This window comes from Gadus macrocephalus, chromosome 13, assembly GCF_031168955.1.
Source record: "Gadus macrocephalus chromosome 13, ASM3116895v1".
NCBI lineage: Eukaryota > Metazoa > Chordata > Actinopteri > Gadiformes > Gadidae > Gadus > Gadus macrocephalus.
The window spans coordinates 7,782,383-7,802,840 of NC_082394.1; the positions used below are offsets into that span (position 1 = coordinate 7,782,383).

Genomic DNA, 20,458 nt, shown 5'->3' on the forward strand with positions numbered 1-20,458 from the left:
TCAATGCACCATCAAGACACCGAAAAAAGTCATCACAATGGTTATACTTATTCTAGAAATAAGAGACTTCCAACAGAGGACATCAACCAGACTTGAACCCCGGTCTCCAGGGGGTTAGCTCACAGCTCTCTCCACTTCCCAATGATATTTTTAATTTAACTATGTCCGTGGTTATATATGACAATATATATGCAATAGACATGATAGCATTAAGTTTCAAATTAAAGAAATTGTGTTTTCCACAGAAATTGAGCCGCGGTCTCCAGTGGGTCAGGCAGAGTGCACTCCACTGCACCACTGAGGCGATGACAATTGAGACAATTGACATTGAGACTCACAAAAAATGGATGCTATAGGACAGTGATCATGATTTGTCTCAATATCAGAAAAACAACAATGGGTCAAATAGCAATGGCTGGTGGAATGGCCATGAAGTAGGTCTTCATATGCAGTGTAAGCTTGTCCAGGCCCTGCAAGTCAGGATGTAGGCTATGAATCTGAATGAAAAGCAGGTAAATAGGTAGTGGCCATCCCCAAAATGCACCTGAATACTGGAAATCAAATCTATTAAATTCCGAAAAAATTATGGGGGGGGGGGGGGGGGAGAACCTCGGACCACGGTCTGCGGGAATACTCGATTTTGATTGGATGCAGGGTGTGCATTAACTCCTGATATACGGACACCTGGACAAGTAGTTCCGTCAAATTGCCTGTTTACCGTTCTCAATTAATGCGCTAGCTGGCGTATCGTCTCTAAAATAGTAGTAACCATAGCAACGGGAAACAAAACAAAGCTCAGCGGACTATAACGCCCCGTGCCCACTACCTCCGTCAGTTGTCCATTGCCCATTGACTTTGAATGGGGACGGTCGCGCAATGCATTGTGGATCCGTCCGTTGACTTGGAGCGTTCGCCACCGTCAAAAAGTTGAAAAATGTTTAACTTTTTCGGCCGCGACGGATCCGTCATCCAATCAGATCGCGTATGCAAATTTAAGCACTGTGACGCGACTCGGGCTCTGACGATACTGGAAAGCGGGAAAGCGGGTCATCTTGCCTCGCAACAAGCAGGAAGAAGCGGGAAGAACCCGGCGAAGCGATTTGATTGGCTGACGGTTGCCTCTGCAAAGACTACTCCCCCATCCTTCAGCCACGCCTTCCCACGTCCGTTGACTGACGGTGCAGTGGGCACGAGGCGTAATACCTCCCGCTACCTCCCGTTCACGCCTCCACGTCGTCCATTAATTCCTGATAATGGACACCTCGTCGGGCATTATCCCTTACTTATTGCACGGGTCTTCTCAATGCCGTGGAACGCTCCGTTCACTTGCATGGGTAGTAGTCATGTAGTAGTCCGGTAACTTGTCAACCCCAGCGTCTTCGGTTGCTAAGCGACGTCAACGTCTTATAGCGGACTATTTCACTGCTGATCAACACTACGAATGAAGTTATTTTCCAAATAAGATTTGAAAAGCTTTGGAAGTTTAATTACAACACTATTTACATGGTTTCGGAGTAGTACACTTTGACATTTTAATACAGTTCAGCGAGAAAGGCGACGAAGAATAAGAAGGGGGCGTTCCAGTCTGCGTAAACGGGAACCCCCACCACACGAGAACGCCCATTTGCGTCTGCAGTGGGATGATATTGCAACCACTAGCAAGTGCTATAATTATTGTACACCAACTCTCGTTCACACTCCATTCCAGTTGGTGGCGGTAATGCACCTACAAGTTGGTTTGCAAACCGCCAATAAAACCTAAAGAAGAAGAAGAATTGTAACAGAGCCCGTCTACTCATATTAGACATCTGATTGTATACCAAAAAGAGGAGAAAAGCGGAACCGGTAGTGTTTGACGCTGGGTACTTTGTTGTTTTTTGCCGCGCAATTAACCTTTCTCCGACTGAAAGTTGCTGAGATGCACTGAATAGTTTAACATTCTCCCACCTTAAAAATACAAGTGGACCTACCTGACACGTTTAGTCTTCAGCGATACATTTGGTCCGTTCAAACTTTACGCAAGAATGGCCAACGACGATGACATAAATCTGGTAAAAACATGGAGGCTAACGGCAATTTATAAATGATATGCTATAACGTTACAGCGAGGTAACATGAATGAAATGACACTGGAAAACACCAATGAACGTCCTTCCTTTTTACCTTTCAGAGGCTACGGGCAGCTGTACACTACACGACGGGACGGATGTGTCTAGACATTGGAAGAAATCAGGGCAAGGAGTTCAGTCCACAAGCGATAGCAGCCATAGCCGAAACAACATTCAGACAGTGTGGTCTGTTAATTTTTGTTCGACCGTCATTTAAAATTGCATTTTAATGGTGAATTCAACTTAACACATGTCAAACGATATGACTTGTGCACAAATGCCTTATATTTGGATATTTCATTTTCAGATGTATTTGCAAAAGACTTGGAAGCCTTTGCCAGGTAATACCCAATCATGTCCCTGATCAGTGTAGGCATTTTGAACTGTCACATATTTCGACGAAGTGTAACAAACTTCCAAGCTACCAATCTAGAATATTGTGTTAATTTGTGGGTGGTAGTGGTTGCCACACACAATAGAATCCAGTGCTTGCATCGAAATGGCCCCTATGTATCAAGTGTGATTGTGATTAGCAAATAAAAGCCACTACTTCCAGGCTAGATATATCAGTCTAACATCTTACCCTGTCTTCTCTATCCATCTTACATATAGCCCAGGCAGACAATCACACCGGTCTCACCAAGTCATATTTTGAAACTGCTCACCTGGGGTCCCTTTTGACTGTTTAATTTAATGTCGATTTTCTTTTTCTGGAATTGGAGGCATGCCAAGAGAAGCACCGTGACGTCAGACGATGTAAAGCTCTTGGCTCGAAGAAGCACGGCACTGGCGAGTACTTTCCATGATATCCAAACATTCAAGACAACATTTTGAACTATTACATATAGCTTGCAACTGTAATGTGCAGCCAAAGCAAGCAGTGACGTCTTATACTGTCGCTCATATATATATTTTAATGAAACTCAATATTGCTGGCCGGATAAGGGGGACATCCATGATTATACAATAAGTGGCAAGTATTTTACAGTAGACTGCTTTTTTTTGTTTAACATGTCATTTATTTGTTCCAGGCCAAATTCATACAAAAGAAGAATGATTTATTGATAAAGGAGCCAAAACATTTGAGGAAAAGCACTGGGAAGGATAACAAGGACCAAGACAGCAATGCTGCACCAGATCTCTAAATATTGAACACATGCCAAGCAATGGCAAACCCTCTGCTCGCTACCATCACTTCTGCCCGTCGTTGTCCACTTCAAAACAATTAACTTGGCTTTGTAAGAAAATTGTATTATTGTAATAAATTGATTTTTGTATTCAATTGTCCATATATGCGTGGCTCATGATACTTACCTCATATCGCCAATGCCACTTTCTAAATGTCAATTCTAACATTACTACACAACCTACCGTGTATACTTGATAACTCAAAAAGTTTATACTATCAAACAGCAAAAAGGCAGGCAAGACCCCACATCATGTCTGAGATGGCCACACAATGAAAGTGTAGAAACTTCGATCTTCGTCCCTCAGAACACAATCCAGTCAGGTTCAGACGGAGACCTCGACCAGCGGAGCCCAAGGTCCCTAGATATGCGAATCCAATTAGTTTGTTATGGACGAAACCACCTGACACAAGTCATAGCAACTAACTATTCAAATGAACTTTATTAGAGTACTCCCTTCATTTGACATGTATTAAAACTCAAACATCAAGAGGTCGGGGACCATTGAAACACACCACACAACGCTCTCACAACCAACACTCGTGTCCCCCAGCGTCTTCAGCAGATGCCATCCACATCAAATTCACACTTACAAAATCAGTTCAACATGAAAAGCACACACCATACAGCATCCAAATCAGAGTATATAAACAAGACAAATCATCACAACATTCCACTACAGTTTGATACTAAGCCTGTACTTTATGTACTAAAAGGATAGGGGGAAAGATTGCAAAGATAAAAAAAAATCTTGAAGTACTATTTAAAGGAAGTCCATGTTAAGGGAGGGGTTTCGCTTGTAGAATCTGCAGTCTCCATACACACACTCAGAAAGCAGTCACATAGGGCTCTTTCACTGCACAGCCAGTCCTTTTCACTCTTCTCTCCGCTCGCGCACTCATCGCTTCACTCTTCGCCACAAGCCATCCCCAATCGCACTCATCAGTTCTTAGAAAAATGTCAGTTGCGCAGTTCTTTCCATTTTAAAAGTGGATAAAAATGAAAACACCCACCGTCTCTCAGAACATGCGGAGTGAAGCCGTTGTTTGATGGCATAGCATGTACAGGTGGGAGGAGGGTGAGTGATACTGAGATCAGCCCAAGAATGCTGCCAAAGAGGAGCTTCCTCCCAGGAAAATGGAATAGAGGTGAACTGCAGAAGAAATTTTAGTGAAGGCTTTTCCAATACAACCATACTGCAAATAAAGTTGCACTTAAAACAATTGCATTTCAACCAGATTCTTTCCAATGCAAGATTGCATTCAAAGATGACAGAGCTAGGTGAATGGTGAGTCACAAATGCTACCCCATGCATTTTCCAAACGGATCATATCACATTTCACAATGCATGCATTAGAGAATCCAGTTGAAATTGTAATACAAATAAACAAAGACAATAAAAATAGCACTTAAGTCTTACATCCTGGGAAACAGGTCACTTTCACAATTTCTAAATTAAAATATTTTGCAAGTGTACAAAACATATTTCAAAGTATTTTTTTCAGAGACGCCGACACCAGAAATGATTTTGGGCTTAGAAACCCTCATCTTTCTCACAATACTTACCATACAACATCAATTTACATACCCCAACCAGAAGACTTGGATTCCATACCGGACCCAAATCCTGTGCTAAAGCCACTACCACTGGTGGTCGAGTTTGACCCGGTGCCCCAGCCCAGGCTGGCTGAGCTAGTGCCATAATTGCTGTTGCCTGTACTAAAGGTCTGACTCTGGTCCCGGCTGGAGGCTGTACCAGTGGAGGTGCTGCCTGTGGTTGAGGGCTGCCCTTGTTGGCTAGCTAGCATGCCCATCATCCCCCAGCTACTCTGCAGGGCAGCCTGTGCTGCAGCCATCATGGCTGGACTTAAGCTAAAGGAACCAAAATTGGCTAGATTGCTATTCGTGCTGCTGCCGCCCAACCCACTACGACTGCTCCCAAAGCTCTGAGCTCCAAAACCGTTCCCAAAACGGCCTGCGCGGTCGTTCATCCTATTGCCATGTTTGGGCTCAGCATTTGAAATATGTACGCTGACCCCTTTAACAATAAGGTCCTCTCCGCAAAGAGAGGCGGCCACCTGCAAAAGAGACAAAGACATGAGTGATTCATCCTTGCAGTAACAGATCAACGCAGTGTTGCCAGTCATGACATAAGGGACTATACCTGATCATCTGCAAAGGTGACGAATGCAAAAGCACGGAAGGGCTTTGGGATGAAGACATCAGTCACTTCACCATACTGTATGAAGAACTGCCGGAGGTCGTCGGTGGTCATGTCCTCTGTGCATCGACCAACAAACACCTTACGGCATCTCATGGGCTCATCAGGGCCTTGCTACAAATAGAAGGAACCAAAACAGACATAACATAAACACAAGGAAAGTAAACTACAAACTTTTTTATTGAATTGGACAAATGTTTACATCTACAACTTTAACTAAATCTACATCAAGAGTTGTTGGTGATATTATAATGTCAAAGAGAAGCATCCAACCAAATAAGAAAGTATGTTTTTTTTTTTTTCTTACCTTTGAGTTTGGGAGTTTGCAGTCACACCATCTCCCATCAATCATGTGTCGCTGTGCGACGACCTTATCTTGGACTTCATATTCTGTGAATCTCACAAAGCCAAAACCTTTCGAGTTTCCAGTCTTGGCATCACGTTTTACCTGAAAAGAAAAGCATATTTAGATACTCATGCTTCCATTAAAATAACATACTGAAGGACAACACGCATGTATTAAAATGTATTCACTATTCATACCTGGACCATGATTACTTCTCCAAAAGTACCGAAGTAATCCTTCAAATCCTGTTCGGATGTTTTCCATGGCAAGCCGAGAACAATCAAGTCAGATGTCTTCATGTCACCTCGCTTCATCTTCACGGCAGACGAAGCATCGATTTCCTCCATCTTTCTTTTGTTATCTGAAAGACGACACAATTGAGTCATTAGACCTGACGTTGCAGCGAAGGACGCCTCATATCGTTGCTATCACGCATTACTAAACGTAATTGTCTGCAAGTTATTTCAATGCGGAACACATCCAATAAAAGGAACACATCCAGCCTAGAACAACATTGAGTGTCGTTGCAATCTTGTATTTCGACGTACCTTTGGGGTAGTTGACCACATAGACCAAATTTCCCCATCCAGTCTCCGGTGCGTGGAGGAGCCCCTCCACCAGGCGGACGCCTCGCATGCACTGGGACACCGGGCTGCGGAACCGGAGGCCGCAGGCCCCAGGAAATTGAGCTGACACCGTTGAGAGCAAAACGGTACCGTCGTCCTCAGATGGGATCTCCATGGGCTCCTCATTCTCCTCTTCGGCTACACGAATGTAAATTTCCGCCATTTTACGGGAATTCTTTGATTACACCAAAAAATTCGTCCACGCTTGTTAGCCAATAAACGTAGCAAGGCCCAAAGCCTCCTCTTTTTTTCCGTTAAAGATTGAGTGGCAAAAAAATGAATTGACTCAAAAATTGGTGTTTAGAGTCAAACTTGATTAACTTTCTAAAATGTACATAAATACTAGCTGATCTTTGACTTATTTGTATGCTGGTCGCAACAACCCCGGTCAAGTTTCCTTTGTTCGATGGACGCGACGTCGTCAACAGACGTGAGGCTCACGCGTTTAAAATGACTGGAGCCCAGTAACGTCCCCTCTTACGCCGAAACTATTATTGAGATTAAACACTACGAATGCAATATACTGTTGGCATTTACTTACGAAACAGACGTTAACGCGATATTTTCCGACTCGATAATAAAAGCAGCACTACAAATGCTCAAAATGGCATGCCGCACTTTGACTATGGAAGGAAATACGTCATTATTCTGGACGGTCTCACTTTGGACAAGTTGGGGGGGGGGGGGGGGTGTAATGTGTTGCCGCTAATCTAGGCAGTGTTTGTTACATAATTTAAAAAAAAAATGTAATCTCTTTTATACATAAAGTATATTTACCTTAACCCTTAATATTTTTGATAATACGTGCAATGATATTTATACACGCATGGAGCCTATTTAATACCAACTGTTGTGCATCCCCGGTGGTAGAACCCAACAGATGGAAGATGGTGGAATGACTTCTCAGAAGGCGGAGCTAAGAATTGAATTACTGGCCGTAACTGTGTATCAAACATCAATCTATTTCCACAACAAAGTAACGACATAAAATTATCAAAACGACAGTTACGCCGCTTCAAAGCCACATAGAATAACTGGATATATGTTTTATTAGCAATGCTATGTCCATTATTAAAGGCATTATATGTCACATTTCCGCAATAAAATAGGCCTACCTAAAACCGACTTCACCTATGTTATCTATTTTGTTGAGTTGTTTATTAACAATAACTCAATTGTCTCCAATTTCAACCATGTTCGAATCCAATGAAATCCTAACTTTTACTGCGTAGTTGTCCGCTACATCGGTCGCATGTCAAGGCGTCATATGCCCCCATCTTCCGGGGATACGGTAGCCTTGTACTGACGTAATTGATTCATATATTTCATTGGCGATCTAACTTTATACGATGTACTACTTTAACTGGTTCAGGCCATCCACGATGCAGTGTTTCCCACATGTCCAACATCTTTTTACCATTTACCTCAGTCTCACCAGCCCCTCCGCTGTTACTTCTAAAATCGAATTGTGAAAAACTGAAATGTCTACGGTAAAGTTATATAGTTATAACGTTCAACTCGCGCATAAAGAAATGCATAATTGCTTATTATTATGACAATAATTGGCTATTATAAGAACATGTGGGGCGGAGGGATAAATACGATGACTGCAGAAAAGCGCTGTAGAGGGTCTGACATTTCCGCTGTTGTAGAGGCAGGGGCGGATTTAGGTGGTTATTGGCTCGTAGAATACTATTTGTTTGAGGGGCCCCTTTCTGATCATGCAGAAAAACGTGATTTAGTGCCATGTGAAAACCGTGTTAGGCATTTGACATGGCCTACACGCACAACCTCTGAGCGCACTGGCATATACACTCACACACACAGACCTTTACCATAGCTTTAAATGGACAGACAGGTGATCCGGTCTGTTATGGCCCATCGTTGATTTCAGTCTGTTTAACTGGAGCAACAGGTCAAAAACACCAGCTTTTCACCTGCAATGGTGAAGACAACTCCAATGTTCCAACGATTTTGTTTTGATTGAGACCCATAGCGGCATAAATTACATACATCATACTTTTAAAGGGACTAGCCTATCTTAAGACTTTATTTAGGCTGTAAAACATATCAGATGCCTTTGCTCAGAACCAGAGTAAATATTGACTCTGATTTGATTCAATTAAGCCACCTTTACATCACTGATTCATCACTGACATCTCAAACAGCTTTTTATTACATGTTCAATAACAGTACAATTTAGTACAGTATCTATCTTGCATCCAGCTCACCGTGGAACACCAACAGACTGAAATAAAATACAAAAGTGAAAAGGTACATAAGGGTGCAGAGCTCTATTTCATTCATGAAAAGGGAATCCATCTCAGTTGAATTGCATCTTCACTTGTGGCCACAGATACATCACATATATTGTACATAGCAGTAAAAAGAAAAATGAACATGTCACAACTTTAACAAAAGTGCTTCTGTTTACAGTGAAATGTTCTTTCCAATGGTTACTGACTTAAGACTGAGGGGGGAAAATGAGTCCAAACAAAGTTCAATATGGACAGGTGTGTTAGGATGTTTTTGTTCCATTGAGTGTGGACAATTCAAGGAGAGGAAGTACTGGTGAAAAGGTAAAAATTCTCAATGATTGTTTTATTTAAAAAAAAAAATGGCATCATTAGAACTGGTAGCATAATTTACACTAAGTATGCAATCAATATTAAATCCTTTCTCAATTCTAGTTCACTCTGGTGCATAGCATTACCAGTATTTGTAAATGTTTGTAGAGTTGCGCCAAAATGGCTGCAGTCAAGATAAAACAAAGTCAATTACTCTCCGCTGAGAACGGCAGATCTAGGATCTTTGCACCATTGAAAGCAAGTCTACAGCATGCACATCTAAATTAACTCATGTCAGATAAAATCAGAATGTTTTAACTTAAAAACTTTAGACCACTATTTTCAGACATTGCTTTATACATTTCATTCAGAGTTGCAACTGCAGTCCCGAGCAAAGGAAGTGTATTTATTCAGGCGAGGTGATTCACTCAAAGTGGATACTATATTAACACAACCACCCCCCCCCCCCCCCCCCCCCCCCACAAAGCCCTCACACCCAACCCATCCATAACAAAACCAGCCATGCCCAAACTTGCTACCCCATTTCTTCCCACCCAAAGTCAAAAAGGCATGTACAAGAATTAAGGGGATTAACTGGACTGTTACTTATATCTCCTTTTGTACTGGAATGAGCATTCATCACAACTTATAGCATGTGCTTGGTTAGTTAACATAGTATTAGTTGAGAGGCAAAGCTTTATGTGCAAAAAGCTGTGATGAAACAAAAACAGCTAGTATATAAATACATCATGGACATTTTGACAGCTGCTTGTGTAAATCTGATCAAGCATTTGCTTCTGCGCGTTTTCCTCTCATCTTTCTTACGTGATTAAACTAGATTAGAAAGATAAGCTTTAATTTCAGACATATCTAAACCACCAAGGAAAATATGACAAAAAGAAAGCCATCAAGAACCAACCATCAGAAAATAATTCTTAAAAACAAAAAAGTTAAATAATTTGTACAATTACACTCCATTTGCTTTCAAGACACCTACATTTGCATGGGATGATAGTGTTGTTTTCTTTCAAGGGAACATAAACGGTCCAAGAAGGAATGCACAAGTTTCTGATTTGATACCACAGGAGATCCTGTTTTTTTTTCTTTTTTAGCTAAGTGATAAACAATTGTGCTCTTCTTTGTGTAGGAAAGGCCTTGGTTTCCCTTAGTTTTCGCGGTTCCCAAGTCAGTTTAAACAGTGTTGAAGAAGATGCTGTGAAATATAACATTCTGTTGTAATGGTCTTCCAGTCAACTTTGGAGTAAGATAACATCTGCAGAAAAAAAGGTTGGGACAGAACATGAAAACTGCTTCTTAATTCTAGAAAGCTATCCGGCCACTTGACAAAGCATATAGTTGCCTAAGCAAATGTACACTTAGGCCGCGTTCACATCTAGCGTTTTTTTAAATCTGCCAGCGCTTGTTTTACATTATATTCCTATGGAGCAGAGCGTTTCTGGAAAAAGTCACGGCCGCTTATTTAAACGCCTCTCCCAGCGTTTTTTTCTGCCATACGGAGCGTTGAAAAAAGTTCAACTTTCAGGAAGAAAGCGGCCGACGTCAGGCGTCTTTTGGGCAACTGACCAATCACAAGCGGAACATTGACACTTCGTCACGAAGGAAACTCTCAACTGTCAAAACAAGAAACAATGGCACTCGGGAAAGTGCCGGTGGAGCGATTGAGTTTTAATTACAGAACATGTCGAGATCTACAACATGTCTAATGGGCTCTATCCTGGATACATAGTAGGCGGGTAACGTCGGGTCTAGAATGGGTTCGTTGATAGGCAATAGAAAAAACGCTCTCGGCGCTTTCAGGGCCAAAAACGCTGCCAGCTTTTCTTTTTGTTGAAAAAACGGTTGGCTCAACTTTTCCCTATTACATAAAACGCTAGATGTGAACGCGGCCTTATTGAATCTAATTCCATTTAAATTGATTGATTAGTCATCGTTCAATCATTTTAAGGGGCCGCTGTTATTCAAGTTATATTCAACAATTTACAAGTTGAAGACAAATTAATTTTATGTCCTATAATGATGACATAATCAAGGAGGCTTAAGTGAAAATCCAAAAACACGAAAAGATATAAACGTTCAGTTTTAATCAACTATTTACAACCATAAGAAACACTCGTAATTGCCAATTTTCCAATTGAATTGAAAAAAAGAGAATTAGAAACATTTCGTCCCATTCAGCAATAGATTGGTTTCTGATAAGGCATCTTTTGCTCATTGTTACTGATGGACCTATAAACACATTTAATGACATTAGAAAGGATTGTGGCTGGTAAAAAAAAAGGAAAAAAAAGCACCTTCAGATTTCAATTCCAGATCTTCAGAAAACTGTCCCAGGATCCTGTTGCAACTGCCATGCCATCATCAGTAACTCCCAGGCAGCTCACACGGTTGTCATGTCCAGCCAAGACCCCTTAAGTGAGATAAATGCATTTGAGTTAACATTGAAAATACTGTGTACTAACTTGACTGGTAGGGAAGGTTTTCGGTGTCTTGTATACAGATCCAAAGCATAGAAACTGGAATAAAACGGAATGACAAGGACTTTGCTGAAATAACTAACCTGCTCGGTCTGCCTTTAGAGTGTCCCACACATTACAGTTGAAGTCATCATATCCGGCCAGTAGGAGTCGGCCACTCTTGGAGAATGCAACAGAGGTGATGCCACAGATGATATTGTCATGAGAATAGATCATCAGTTCCTGATCAGCACGCAGATCAAAGAGCCTGCAGGTAGCATCATCAGAGCCTGTGGCAAACGCATTGCCATTGGGGAAGAACTGCAAATAACAAAAAGGTTGGATATTTATTAACATCATTAAAATGTGTGAAAAATGAATAAATTAAGCAGTATATTCAAAAATTACTTACACAGATGGCATTAATGTCAGACTCATGGCCTGTAAATGTCTGTCTACACATGCCCTCTCGGACGTCCCAGAGCTTAGCAGATGCATCGCATGCACCAGAGACAAATAGTCTGGTGTCAGGAGCCAAAGACAGGCTCATAACGTCGCCTGTATGTCCAGCAAACGTGGTTGTCTGCTGGCCAGTCTCAATGTCCCAAAGAGCACTGTAATAAAAAGGTTCATAGTTGATTCGATGAAAATTAAGTTTTAATGCAAACAATGCAAGGAACATTTTGTGCATAAAACGTACCAGGTTGTATCTCCAGAGCTTGTAACAATCTGGTTGTCATCAAGGAAACGGCAGCAGGAAAGGTAACCTGGTTTTTACAAAGTGAGCGTTAGTAAGAGGAGGTGAAGTCCACCTCTTGCTACAAAATATAATTTAATAATACAATATTTGTTATATATAATATAGATATATAGCTAATTGGCACGTAACCTTAACCTGGAATTCAATTGCAACCACACACATGCAGAGATACCATTCAGTATGCCATACCTGTGTGCCCAGCCAGCTCACGACTGACACGCACGTTTCCCTCACGAGTTTTCAGGTTGTAAATGGAGCAGATGTTATCTAAACCACCACAGGCTACGTAATTTCCTGATGGGGCGTATGCACAAGTCATGACCCAAGAAGAGCGAAGAGGAATGGCATGAACCTAAAAGAGGAGAGGAGAAGGAAAACATACAAGTACATTTAACCCTGCTTTAGTGGCGAAAAGTTATTGATTTTCTAAACCTTATTTGACATTGACACTGGACGAAAAACATGGCAGCCTTGTGTGCATACCAACACATCCATCAAAGTTGAAACTTCTTTATAGCAATTTGATGAAGCAAAATGTCAATCATCAATTGATTAACAATTAGCAACTTTGATCTGATTCGACCACAAACTTTTGACATGGTTCTCATTTACTGTATTATATCCACAGCGACATATTTGCCTTAGAAAGGAAAACTGAGTCAACATCTAGATCATTCAATAAACAGTCAATATTTTACCGCTGCTTTTTTTTTTTTTTTGTTAAAGACAAAAACAATATATCAATCCTGTTCCATTGCTCTATAGATAGAGCAAGAATACAATGGGCCATCCCCTTTGTTTGACTTACTTTGTTTGTTGTATAGCTGTCCCAAATTATAAGTTTTCCATCTTGGGAGGCACTGACCAAAAGCCTGCAATAAAGTGAAGGGAAGGAAAATAAAAACCAGCCAAAACTGTTGTTATTCCAAGCCAAGTGATCACCCTTAAAAACCAACCCATACGCATACACAGGTTTTTGAGAAAAGATAAAATGTAAAAATATTAGTTTGGATTTCCAGAATCATCCCTTTTCTTTCAGAGCTTAAATAAAAATAAGGTCATGTTTTGGATTGTCAGAATGCAAAACACAACAGCAGTCTGGGATACAAAATGTCTCTGCATACCTGGAATCTGTTCCCCAATGCATGGCATAGATTTTAGCCAGGTGTCCCCTTAGCGTTCTTCTTGTACGCATTTGAATTCGACCAACAGGATCAATATTGGCCGTGATCTAAAGAGAAGATGTATTGAATTTTCTGTGTTAGTCCAGATAGTGTTACGGTCAGAGAGAGGAGACAGGCAAGTTAATCTAATTACTTTGTTACCTGTGATAATGTAGCATCTGCACATGCTTTCCTGGCATCCTGAAAGGAAAACAGAAAGTGCAGTGTTGAGACTTGAGGTGTATCAAGGAACGGATACATTCTCTTCAGTTTCCATGTCTTCCATTAAGCCGTCAGACAGTAAAGCCGAATTCTACTCACTCTGATCTGATTTTTGAGCTGCTCCGCCTCTTGGCGCAACTGGTCCAGTTCACTCATTTTCAGCGCGTATGATTACCTTACTCCAGCTGCTGGAACACTTGGTGACCTGTGAAGGGAATACAGACCGAAATTACTTTTTTAAATAAGGAAGGGAAATGTTAAACATAGAACAGAGTCCGGTGTGTAAGAGCTTTAATCAAACATGTGCCTTTAATCACATTTCTAGGCTAACCTATATTCCAATCAATGACAGCTTCTAAAGAGTCTGCATTAGTTGCCTCCTGATGAAACCGAAATAGCCTCACACCTTGTCGTTGACATAATCCCAGCACACTATTTAGCCAGACAAATCCTAGGCTTACGCTTGACTCACCAGCAATCAGAACACCATTAATTATCCTGTTGCCTTCAATCCTTGTGGTACACAATCTATCCCAGAGGTGAAATCGTTGAACAATCACCATTTATACTTGGGTCCCAAAACTGAACTAAACAAGAGTCTCAAATGGTTAGGTTGATTGGGTTACTTATCGTTATATCATCAGAATTAGAAGTCAATTCTAAGAGATGGACAATCTATAGAACCTTACTCCACCTTGTGTCACCTCAAAAACATGCTTTACAATACGAATAACCTATTGCCAATATCAGATTATGAATTATAAAGTGTATTGTGCGCCACTGAAATTACGTAACGTGTAGCACTGAAATCCGTATAACTGGAGATGTTCAGGAAAATCCTGATGTGGCCTTTTCTTTCCGCCTTTTAGAATATTCTCTAATAACAGACAAATACTTGCAGTTAAGACAGATTCTGCCTCATCACTTCTCCTTTTCCAAGCGCCTGATCAGTGTCAGCTGACTGCTGCCCAATGAACAATGGGTTGTGGCAAACATCCCTAGAGATGTGGCTTAATGAAAGCTCCAAGCTCTCCTAATGGTAGTTGGTGCCTCTTTTTCCCCAAAGACTGAGTGGTTCCTACGCACCGTCTAATTGGTGAATGTATTCCTGTGTAAATAGAAATGGATGTGGTTTGTTTTTTCTGGTGGACCTGGTTTTTATGTACAGGCTGATTCTATTATACACATACAGTGTCCCATTTCAACGTATACAATGCCAAGAGCCTACAATCATGATGGACATGACTGATCAGACACCTAACCTTAAACAACAATATAGGCCTACGAGGTTTCACTAGAGTCCGTGGGCTACAGCAAGATAAACTTGTCCCGATAAAGCCATGTTTCACAGGTCTAAAGCTGGATGATGGAAAATACTATAACCAGTACTATCACAGCACAAGTACATAATCCTAAAAGCTACATGCTTAATCCCATCTCTGTACTACCGCCATGACAGCAGATGGGAAAGCCAGTCAGAAATATGATTTACCTCTTAAGGTCTTCATAGAAAGTGTGAGGATTAAATATATACATTTGAAACATGCTCAATGTAACTGCCTGGATTAACAGCCCACATTTTTATTTTGCTTGTCTGAATCTCTCATTTCTTAATATACAGTTAAAAATAGAACACCATTTGGGCATTTGCATAATGAAGACAAGTGAGTTGACTAGATCTGCGATCATATTAGCATCTGCCACTACATTAATACAAATGTTTAACATAATTGTAACAGTTTTGTATGCAAGGCTACGATGAACATTATATACGTTTGCTTTGTATTTGCGGTGCACGGACAGTAACACGTCGTTCTCGCAGTGTACACAGCACTATTTGCATGTAGCGTTGACACTTTGCATAGTTTTTGAATGCATGCTATAATACCGTAGGGCGGCAGTCACTTTCCGTTTGCTATTCAAGTAGGCTTGAAAGGTTTGCCAAAGAAAAAGTATAGCACCCATTGTGACCCTTGGTTTAGTGGATAAAGTTATACAGATACATACATTTAACAGTAGCATAGAATGTTTCGAAATGAACGGAGCCCAACACAACTAATCTGAATTGCAGTGTAGGGAAACGGAGAAGATGCAGCTGAACGCCATCTTGCAACCGCTGCCAGCTAGTTAGCCCGCTAAACGCTTGCCAGAGAAGAAGGCCGGTAGGCAGGAGGGTTGATAAGAGTGGTAGGCCCTTAGGCTGGATGGTTTATAAGAGTATTAGACAGGAGGGGTATATAATTAGTAGGCCTTTAGGCAGAGGGGTTTAAGCGAACAGTGTACTAGGCAGGAGCGATACAAGAGTAGTAACTGTTGGGCCTGTGACAGGAGGTTTACACGCCATTTATCGGCACACAAACAACTGAACATTAGACCTGTGATTTTAGAATGCCGTGTCATCAATCAAAGTATCACGGAAAAGTGACACCCCTTCTGCTCTGTGGACCCATAAAATGGGGTTGACCGACTGTGTGTTGTTCAGCAGGGCGATGGGATCACAGATACACCGAGTCTCCGCCGCTCTTCCGCAATTCAGTGTTGATCGTTGGGTGGCTAGCTTCGGAGCTAACGCGAGGAGTGAACTCATTACTCGAGAGCTGTTTGCGTAGTCCAAGTCTAAATCCACTTAAGTGAAACCAATCTCGTTTGGGCAAACTGTATGCGTTTGATTTGATTTAAGACGCGTACCTTCTCCCGTAAGGTCAGGGAGACGGCGGAGGGTCTTAACTTGGAAAAGATTGCAAGGTCGGCTAGTGTGGCCTGTTTCCCCTCGCTGATTTCAGGGGGAATTATGTCACCCCCAAGTCAATATACGCCCTATAATAACCATAACGTCAATCCACCAATAAATAAATACAATGTTTCCCACGTATGCGTGTTACAGATCACTGCTGCAAGAGGCGTTGCACTCAAACGGCCCTGTAAGTACATATGGGTGACGACAACACCTTGTGAAAGAAAGCAGGGTGTCAAACAACATGTTCACAACTTCCGTTGTGAAACAATCGTATTAAATAGACAGCAAAATCAAGATGATTTAAGATATGGAGCCACTGAGTGACTAAGAACCACTTAATTCTCGAGGGATATTGTGTCGGCCAAGGGGCTGTGCCCCCCCCCCCCCCCCCCCACACAGCCATTTTTTTTACCCATTAAAATGATATTGAAATAAATAAATGTTTCGCATATACTGTAGTTGAATTCAATAATGTAATCGATTATTCTTTGGCAAATAAGCCAGCATAGCAGCCCATTCGTCCTAGGATTGGCTTGATAGCGCTAACGGGTGGAAGTCATAGTCGTAGGCCGAAGAGCTCATCAGTGGCCCCTCATTCAACACCAAGCTCCACTCCACATTATACTTTATTTTTTAACTAAAAACACAAGCGAGGCTTAATAATTAGTGGTTTTATAGAAATCTCTTTATCCATTGCAAATCCTCCTGGACGTGATCCCTTTCAGTGGCTCCATATAACGATGTTGTCCCTGCCTGCGCGATAAGCCGCTAACCCCAACAGATCGACTCGCTAGGAGGCTAGCTCGCCTTACCCCACCCCCGAGCGGTTCTATTCGGCTCCAACTAAACGTCTACATGTCATGCCATTGCTGGCCAATTTTGAATATCAAAGGTGAATTCGTTGCTTACCTTTTTTAATTTTTCGTTTGTTTTTATGTTTTTGGCATGGACTGAAAAAGAAAACGGTGTATCCCTCTAATCCACGCATCAACGAGCACCGAGGAGCTAGCTTAGAAACTAGCCAGCCAGCTAGTTTTCACAGGAGCCTTCCCGAACCTGGGCTACGGGCTGGCGAGCTGCACAACCCCACTCAGCCAACCGGGAGGGGAGGGGAAGATCACACCCACTAGCCCTGCACTCAAAATAACCCTATGTGCTCGTGAGCACAACAGAAGAGCAAACGACAAGTTGAGAAAATCTGTACCGTTTGTACACATTTAACAAGTAGCCGCAACTTGACTTCTTCCAGTCAGACCGAAAATGTGTGCCTTTCTGTTGCTGCACCGTTGTCGTCCGGCCATCAAACCAAGGGATGGGCGCGGTAACCCTGCAATCATGTGTGGGAAACCCCACGCTGCACCAGCCATGTAAAGAGAACGCTGATGGGCTATCGGATAAATAAGATGTAGGCCTACTTACATTTTATTATAGATATGTTGCAATATTGGGTATTGTTCTAGTCACTGTGGGATTATTAAATCTTAACTGCAGTATGACATACATTAGAGGATGCAGCCACAGATTGGTTTTCATATAAGGTCCCAAGTAGGCCTACTTTAGAAAGCCACTTTGTTGGTGCCATTGAAATGTTCTATCTTATTTCAGATAGCACATTTATATTTATTTAATTTTTAGGTTAGTCGTTGCTGGTACTTATTCAGCGAATCCAAGCTGTTACAAAATCAGTGGGCATCCTCCTCAAGACTGCGCATAAGAAATGGCTTAAAAATATAAGATTAATATTACAGTTTTGAAGATGAGTTTAAAACGTAGTTTATTCATTTAAATACATTGTGTATGTCCAGAAAATGCATATACCGTTATAATAATGATGTTATATTACTATTATTCAATATTATTGTTAATATTTAATTTTTAGTGTAAGTATTAGAATTAGGCTATCATGGTAGGCCTATATCGATTTCCTTTAGAAGGAGCTAGAGTTTTAACGCAGTTCCAGCATTCATGAAAAATTAAAAAAAATAAGCCACAAACAAGGCATTAGCTGAATAGTTAGGTTTGCTTTACATAGTGAAACTTTCCCTCAATTTGCAAAAAATCATGATACCTAAGTGGTAACAAAAACAGGTTAGCCATACTTGATGTATAACGTGCAAACGTGAATTTTGCTCCTCAGGCATTATTGTAAAAACAATTTTACCTTGGAAATATTACAACGATATATAGGCTTATATCTAACCCAGTTGAAGTGGTAATGTGTTTCGAAACAAACGAAACTAAATAGTCCTCTTGGTTTGCTATTAAAATCCGTTTTGAGTAATAAAAAATTATCTAGGGTTAGGGTATTTGATCAAATTACTTGTAAGCCATCTGAAGTTGACGAGCAATTAATAATCATAAATCAAAGTAGTGAAAATTAACTGAAGGAATACAGCAAATAACGTATCGGGCGAATGAAGATTTTTTTTCCCTTCATATTACAGTGCTATAGCCTACTCTTAACGTGAGGTTATAGGCATGTTGGATAGGGAATATCGTTGTCAAATACTTTATTCGATTCATTAACAATGAATTAACCTCCTCAATGCTCGGTTGGAAGTAAATCTAGATAGATAAACGCCTGCAGGCTTGGTTTTCTGTGTTAATCCCTTCTGTCCCCAGGTAATCAACAATAGCTGGGGACTACACACCTGCTGCTGTCCTACAAGGGCTAATTAGCTACTAACGAAGGTGGAGCGTATGACGCTATATCTCACAAATTCATCTCATGGCCATGGGTAATATCTTTGTTGCCCTCTAGTCCTCTTCTGCTACTGCTTTAAACAATGGGTTATCATTTGAAACTGGTTTTGTTTTAATAAACAACACTTGATTAAGTTAGGCATACCTTTCAATATGCTATTCTTCATATTTAACATCATTCCCTGCAGATTCCTAATTGGTGAGCAACAAGCTTATCCTTTGAATACCCCAAACGGCCATGGTTTAGGCTTCACTAAACTCCAGGGATACCCAACAGAAGTGTATCCTTAATGGCCTGGCTAGGGTTTACTCTCATGTTAGAATTACTGCTGCAACCACAGTCTTGTGCTCAACTGTCAGCAAGTCAAAATATGGTAAGTCACTCCTTGGCTTGAACTAGACACCACTAACTATAATATTCACCTCAAATAATGGTGCTTCATGATATCATGCAGATAAATTCCTTCTTATTTAAATATGATCAATTGAAATAACAATGTGAATCATTTTCTCGCACTGCTTTATTTATGAATGTAATGATCCATAGGCTAGTACACTAACAGAGGAGCGTGATTGTGGAATACAAAGGTGTGTTTGGGATGTTTGACGAGGAGGGAAACTGAGAGGTAAGACTATTCAATTGTGGCACCCATTGCACTCCTGACCATCCCTGGAAGAAGGGATCCCCTACTATGCGTTTCTTCTCAAGATTTCTTCCTTGCTCATTTCAAGGGAGTTTTTTCTTGCCCATGTGGGGGCTTGGGTAAAGGGGGGTGCCATGAATATTTGGCCTGTTAAGCCCTTTGAGACTGTAATGGTGATTAAGGGCTATACAAGTACAATTGAATTGAATTGAGACTGATGAGTTTAATTGGAGTCAACCTAACCAAGAGAGAGCTAGGCCAAAGACATTGACTAAAAAAGTAAATATACTACACTTGAGAAAAACAAAGGTCTACCAAATTAAAGCCTCAGCAGTGACCAATATATTCGATATTACAGGTCTAAGCTGATAAAGATGGAGATTGAACCGACTATGAGTATACGTTGCTAATAAATCATTACATTTTTAGTTGCCAAGAAAAGAGAATTGGTTTATTTGTGGGAAAAAGGATTTGGTTTTTTATTTGGAATAAAACATCCTTCTCATTTATGTTGAGGTCAATTTTTTGTTGTTGTCGTGTTGTGTATAATATTTACGTTTTTATGTTTTAATTGTAAACAATTATGAATGGAGCAATTCATATCAATTTAAAGTGACATTAAGATTTAGTAATATGTATGGACAAATGAATATGGAGTAGGCCCTACATGCTGAAAGCCACAAATTGCAACAATGCATTT

General features: G+C 40.9%; 3 protein-coding genes across 6 annotated transcripts; 1 reads left to right on the forward strand and 2 right to left on the reverse strand.

Moving 5' to 3' along the window:
• Positions 1-1,888: 1,888 nt before the first annotated feature.
• On the reverse strand, positions 1,889-7,124 carry tardbpb (TAR DNA binding protein b). 2 transcript variants are annotated; one of them, XR_009528760.1, is made up of 6 exons: positions 6,411-7,124; positions 6,060-6,223; positions 5,824-5,964; positions 5,460-5,630; positions 4,309-5,373; positions 1,889-3,656 (listed from the first exon to the last, which is right to left on the reverse strand). XR_009528760.1 is itself a non-coding variant. In XM_060070108.1 (5 exons), the coding sequence occupies exons 1-5, from the start codon at positions 6,649-6,651 to the stop codon at positions 4,876-4,878; spliced, it is 1,215 nt and encodes a 404-aa protein (XP_059926091.1). In that variant the 5' UTR covers positions 6,652-7,124; the 3' UTR covers positions 3,716-4,875. The 2 variants fall into 2 exon arrangements, 1 of the variants encoding a protein (XP_059926091.1); XM_060070108.1 differs by lacking the exon at positions 1,889-3,656 and having other exon boundaries at positions 3,716-5,373.
• cenps (centromere protein S) lies at positions 1,904-3,395 on the forward strand. Its single transcript, XM_060070111.1, has 5 exons — positions 1,904-2,051; positions 2,171-2,294; positions 2,416-2,449; positions 2,831-2,897; positions 3,140-3,395. The coding sequence occupies exons 1-5, from the start codon at positions 2,025-2,027 to the stop codon at positions 3,251-3,253; spliced, it is 366 nt and encodes a 121-aa protein (XP_059926094.1). The 5' UTR covers positions 1,904-2,024; the 3' UTR covers positions 3,254-3,395.
• Positions 7,125-8,641: 1,517 nt separating the features above from the next.
• Positions 8,642-17,768, reverse strand: gnb1b (guanine nucleotide binding protein (G protein), beta polypeptide 1b). 3 transcript variants are annotated; one of them, XR_009528761.1, is made up of 11 exons: positions 17,321-17,747; positions 13,774-13,879; positions 13,615-13,653; positions 13,414-13,520; positions 13,098-13,161; positions 12,479-12,641; positions 12,230-12,296; positions 11,942-12,143; positions 11,634-11,850; positions 10,964-11,483; positions 8,642-10,430 (listed from the first exon to the last, which is right to left on the reverse strand). XR_009528761.1 is itself a non-coding variant. In XM_060070110.1 (11 exons), exons 2-10 carry the CDS (start codon positions 13,828-13,830, stop codon positions 11,377-11,379), a joined length of 1,023 nt encoding a protein of 340 aa, XP_059926093.1. In that variant the 5' UTR covers positions 13,831-13,879; positions 17,616-17,768; the 3' UTR covers positions 8,642-10,328; positions 11,368-11,376. The 3 variants fall into 3 exon arrangements, 2 of the variants coding, with proteins under 2 accessions (XP_059926093.1, XP_059926092.1); XM_060070110.1 differs by having other exon boundaries at positions 8,642-10,328; positions 11,368-11,483; positions 17,616-17,768; XM_060070109.1 differs by having other exon boundaries at positions 8,642-10,328; positions 11,368-11,483; positions 17,321-17,751.
• Positions 17,769-20,458: the final 2,690 nt, after the last annotated feature.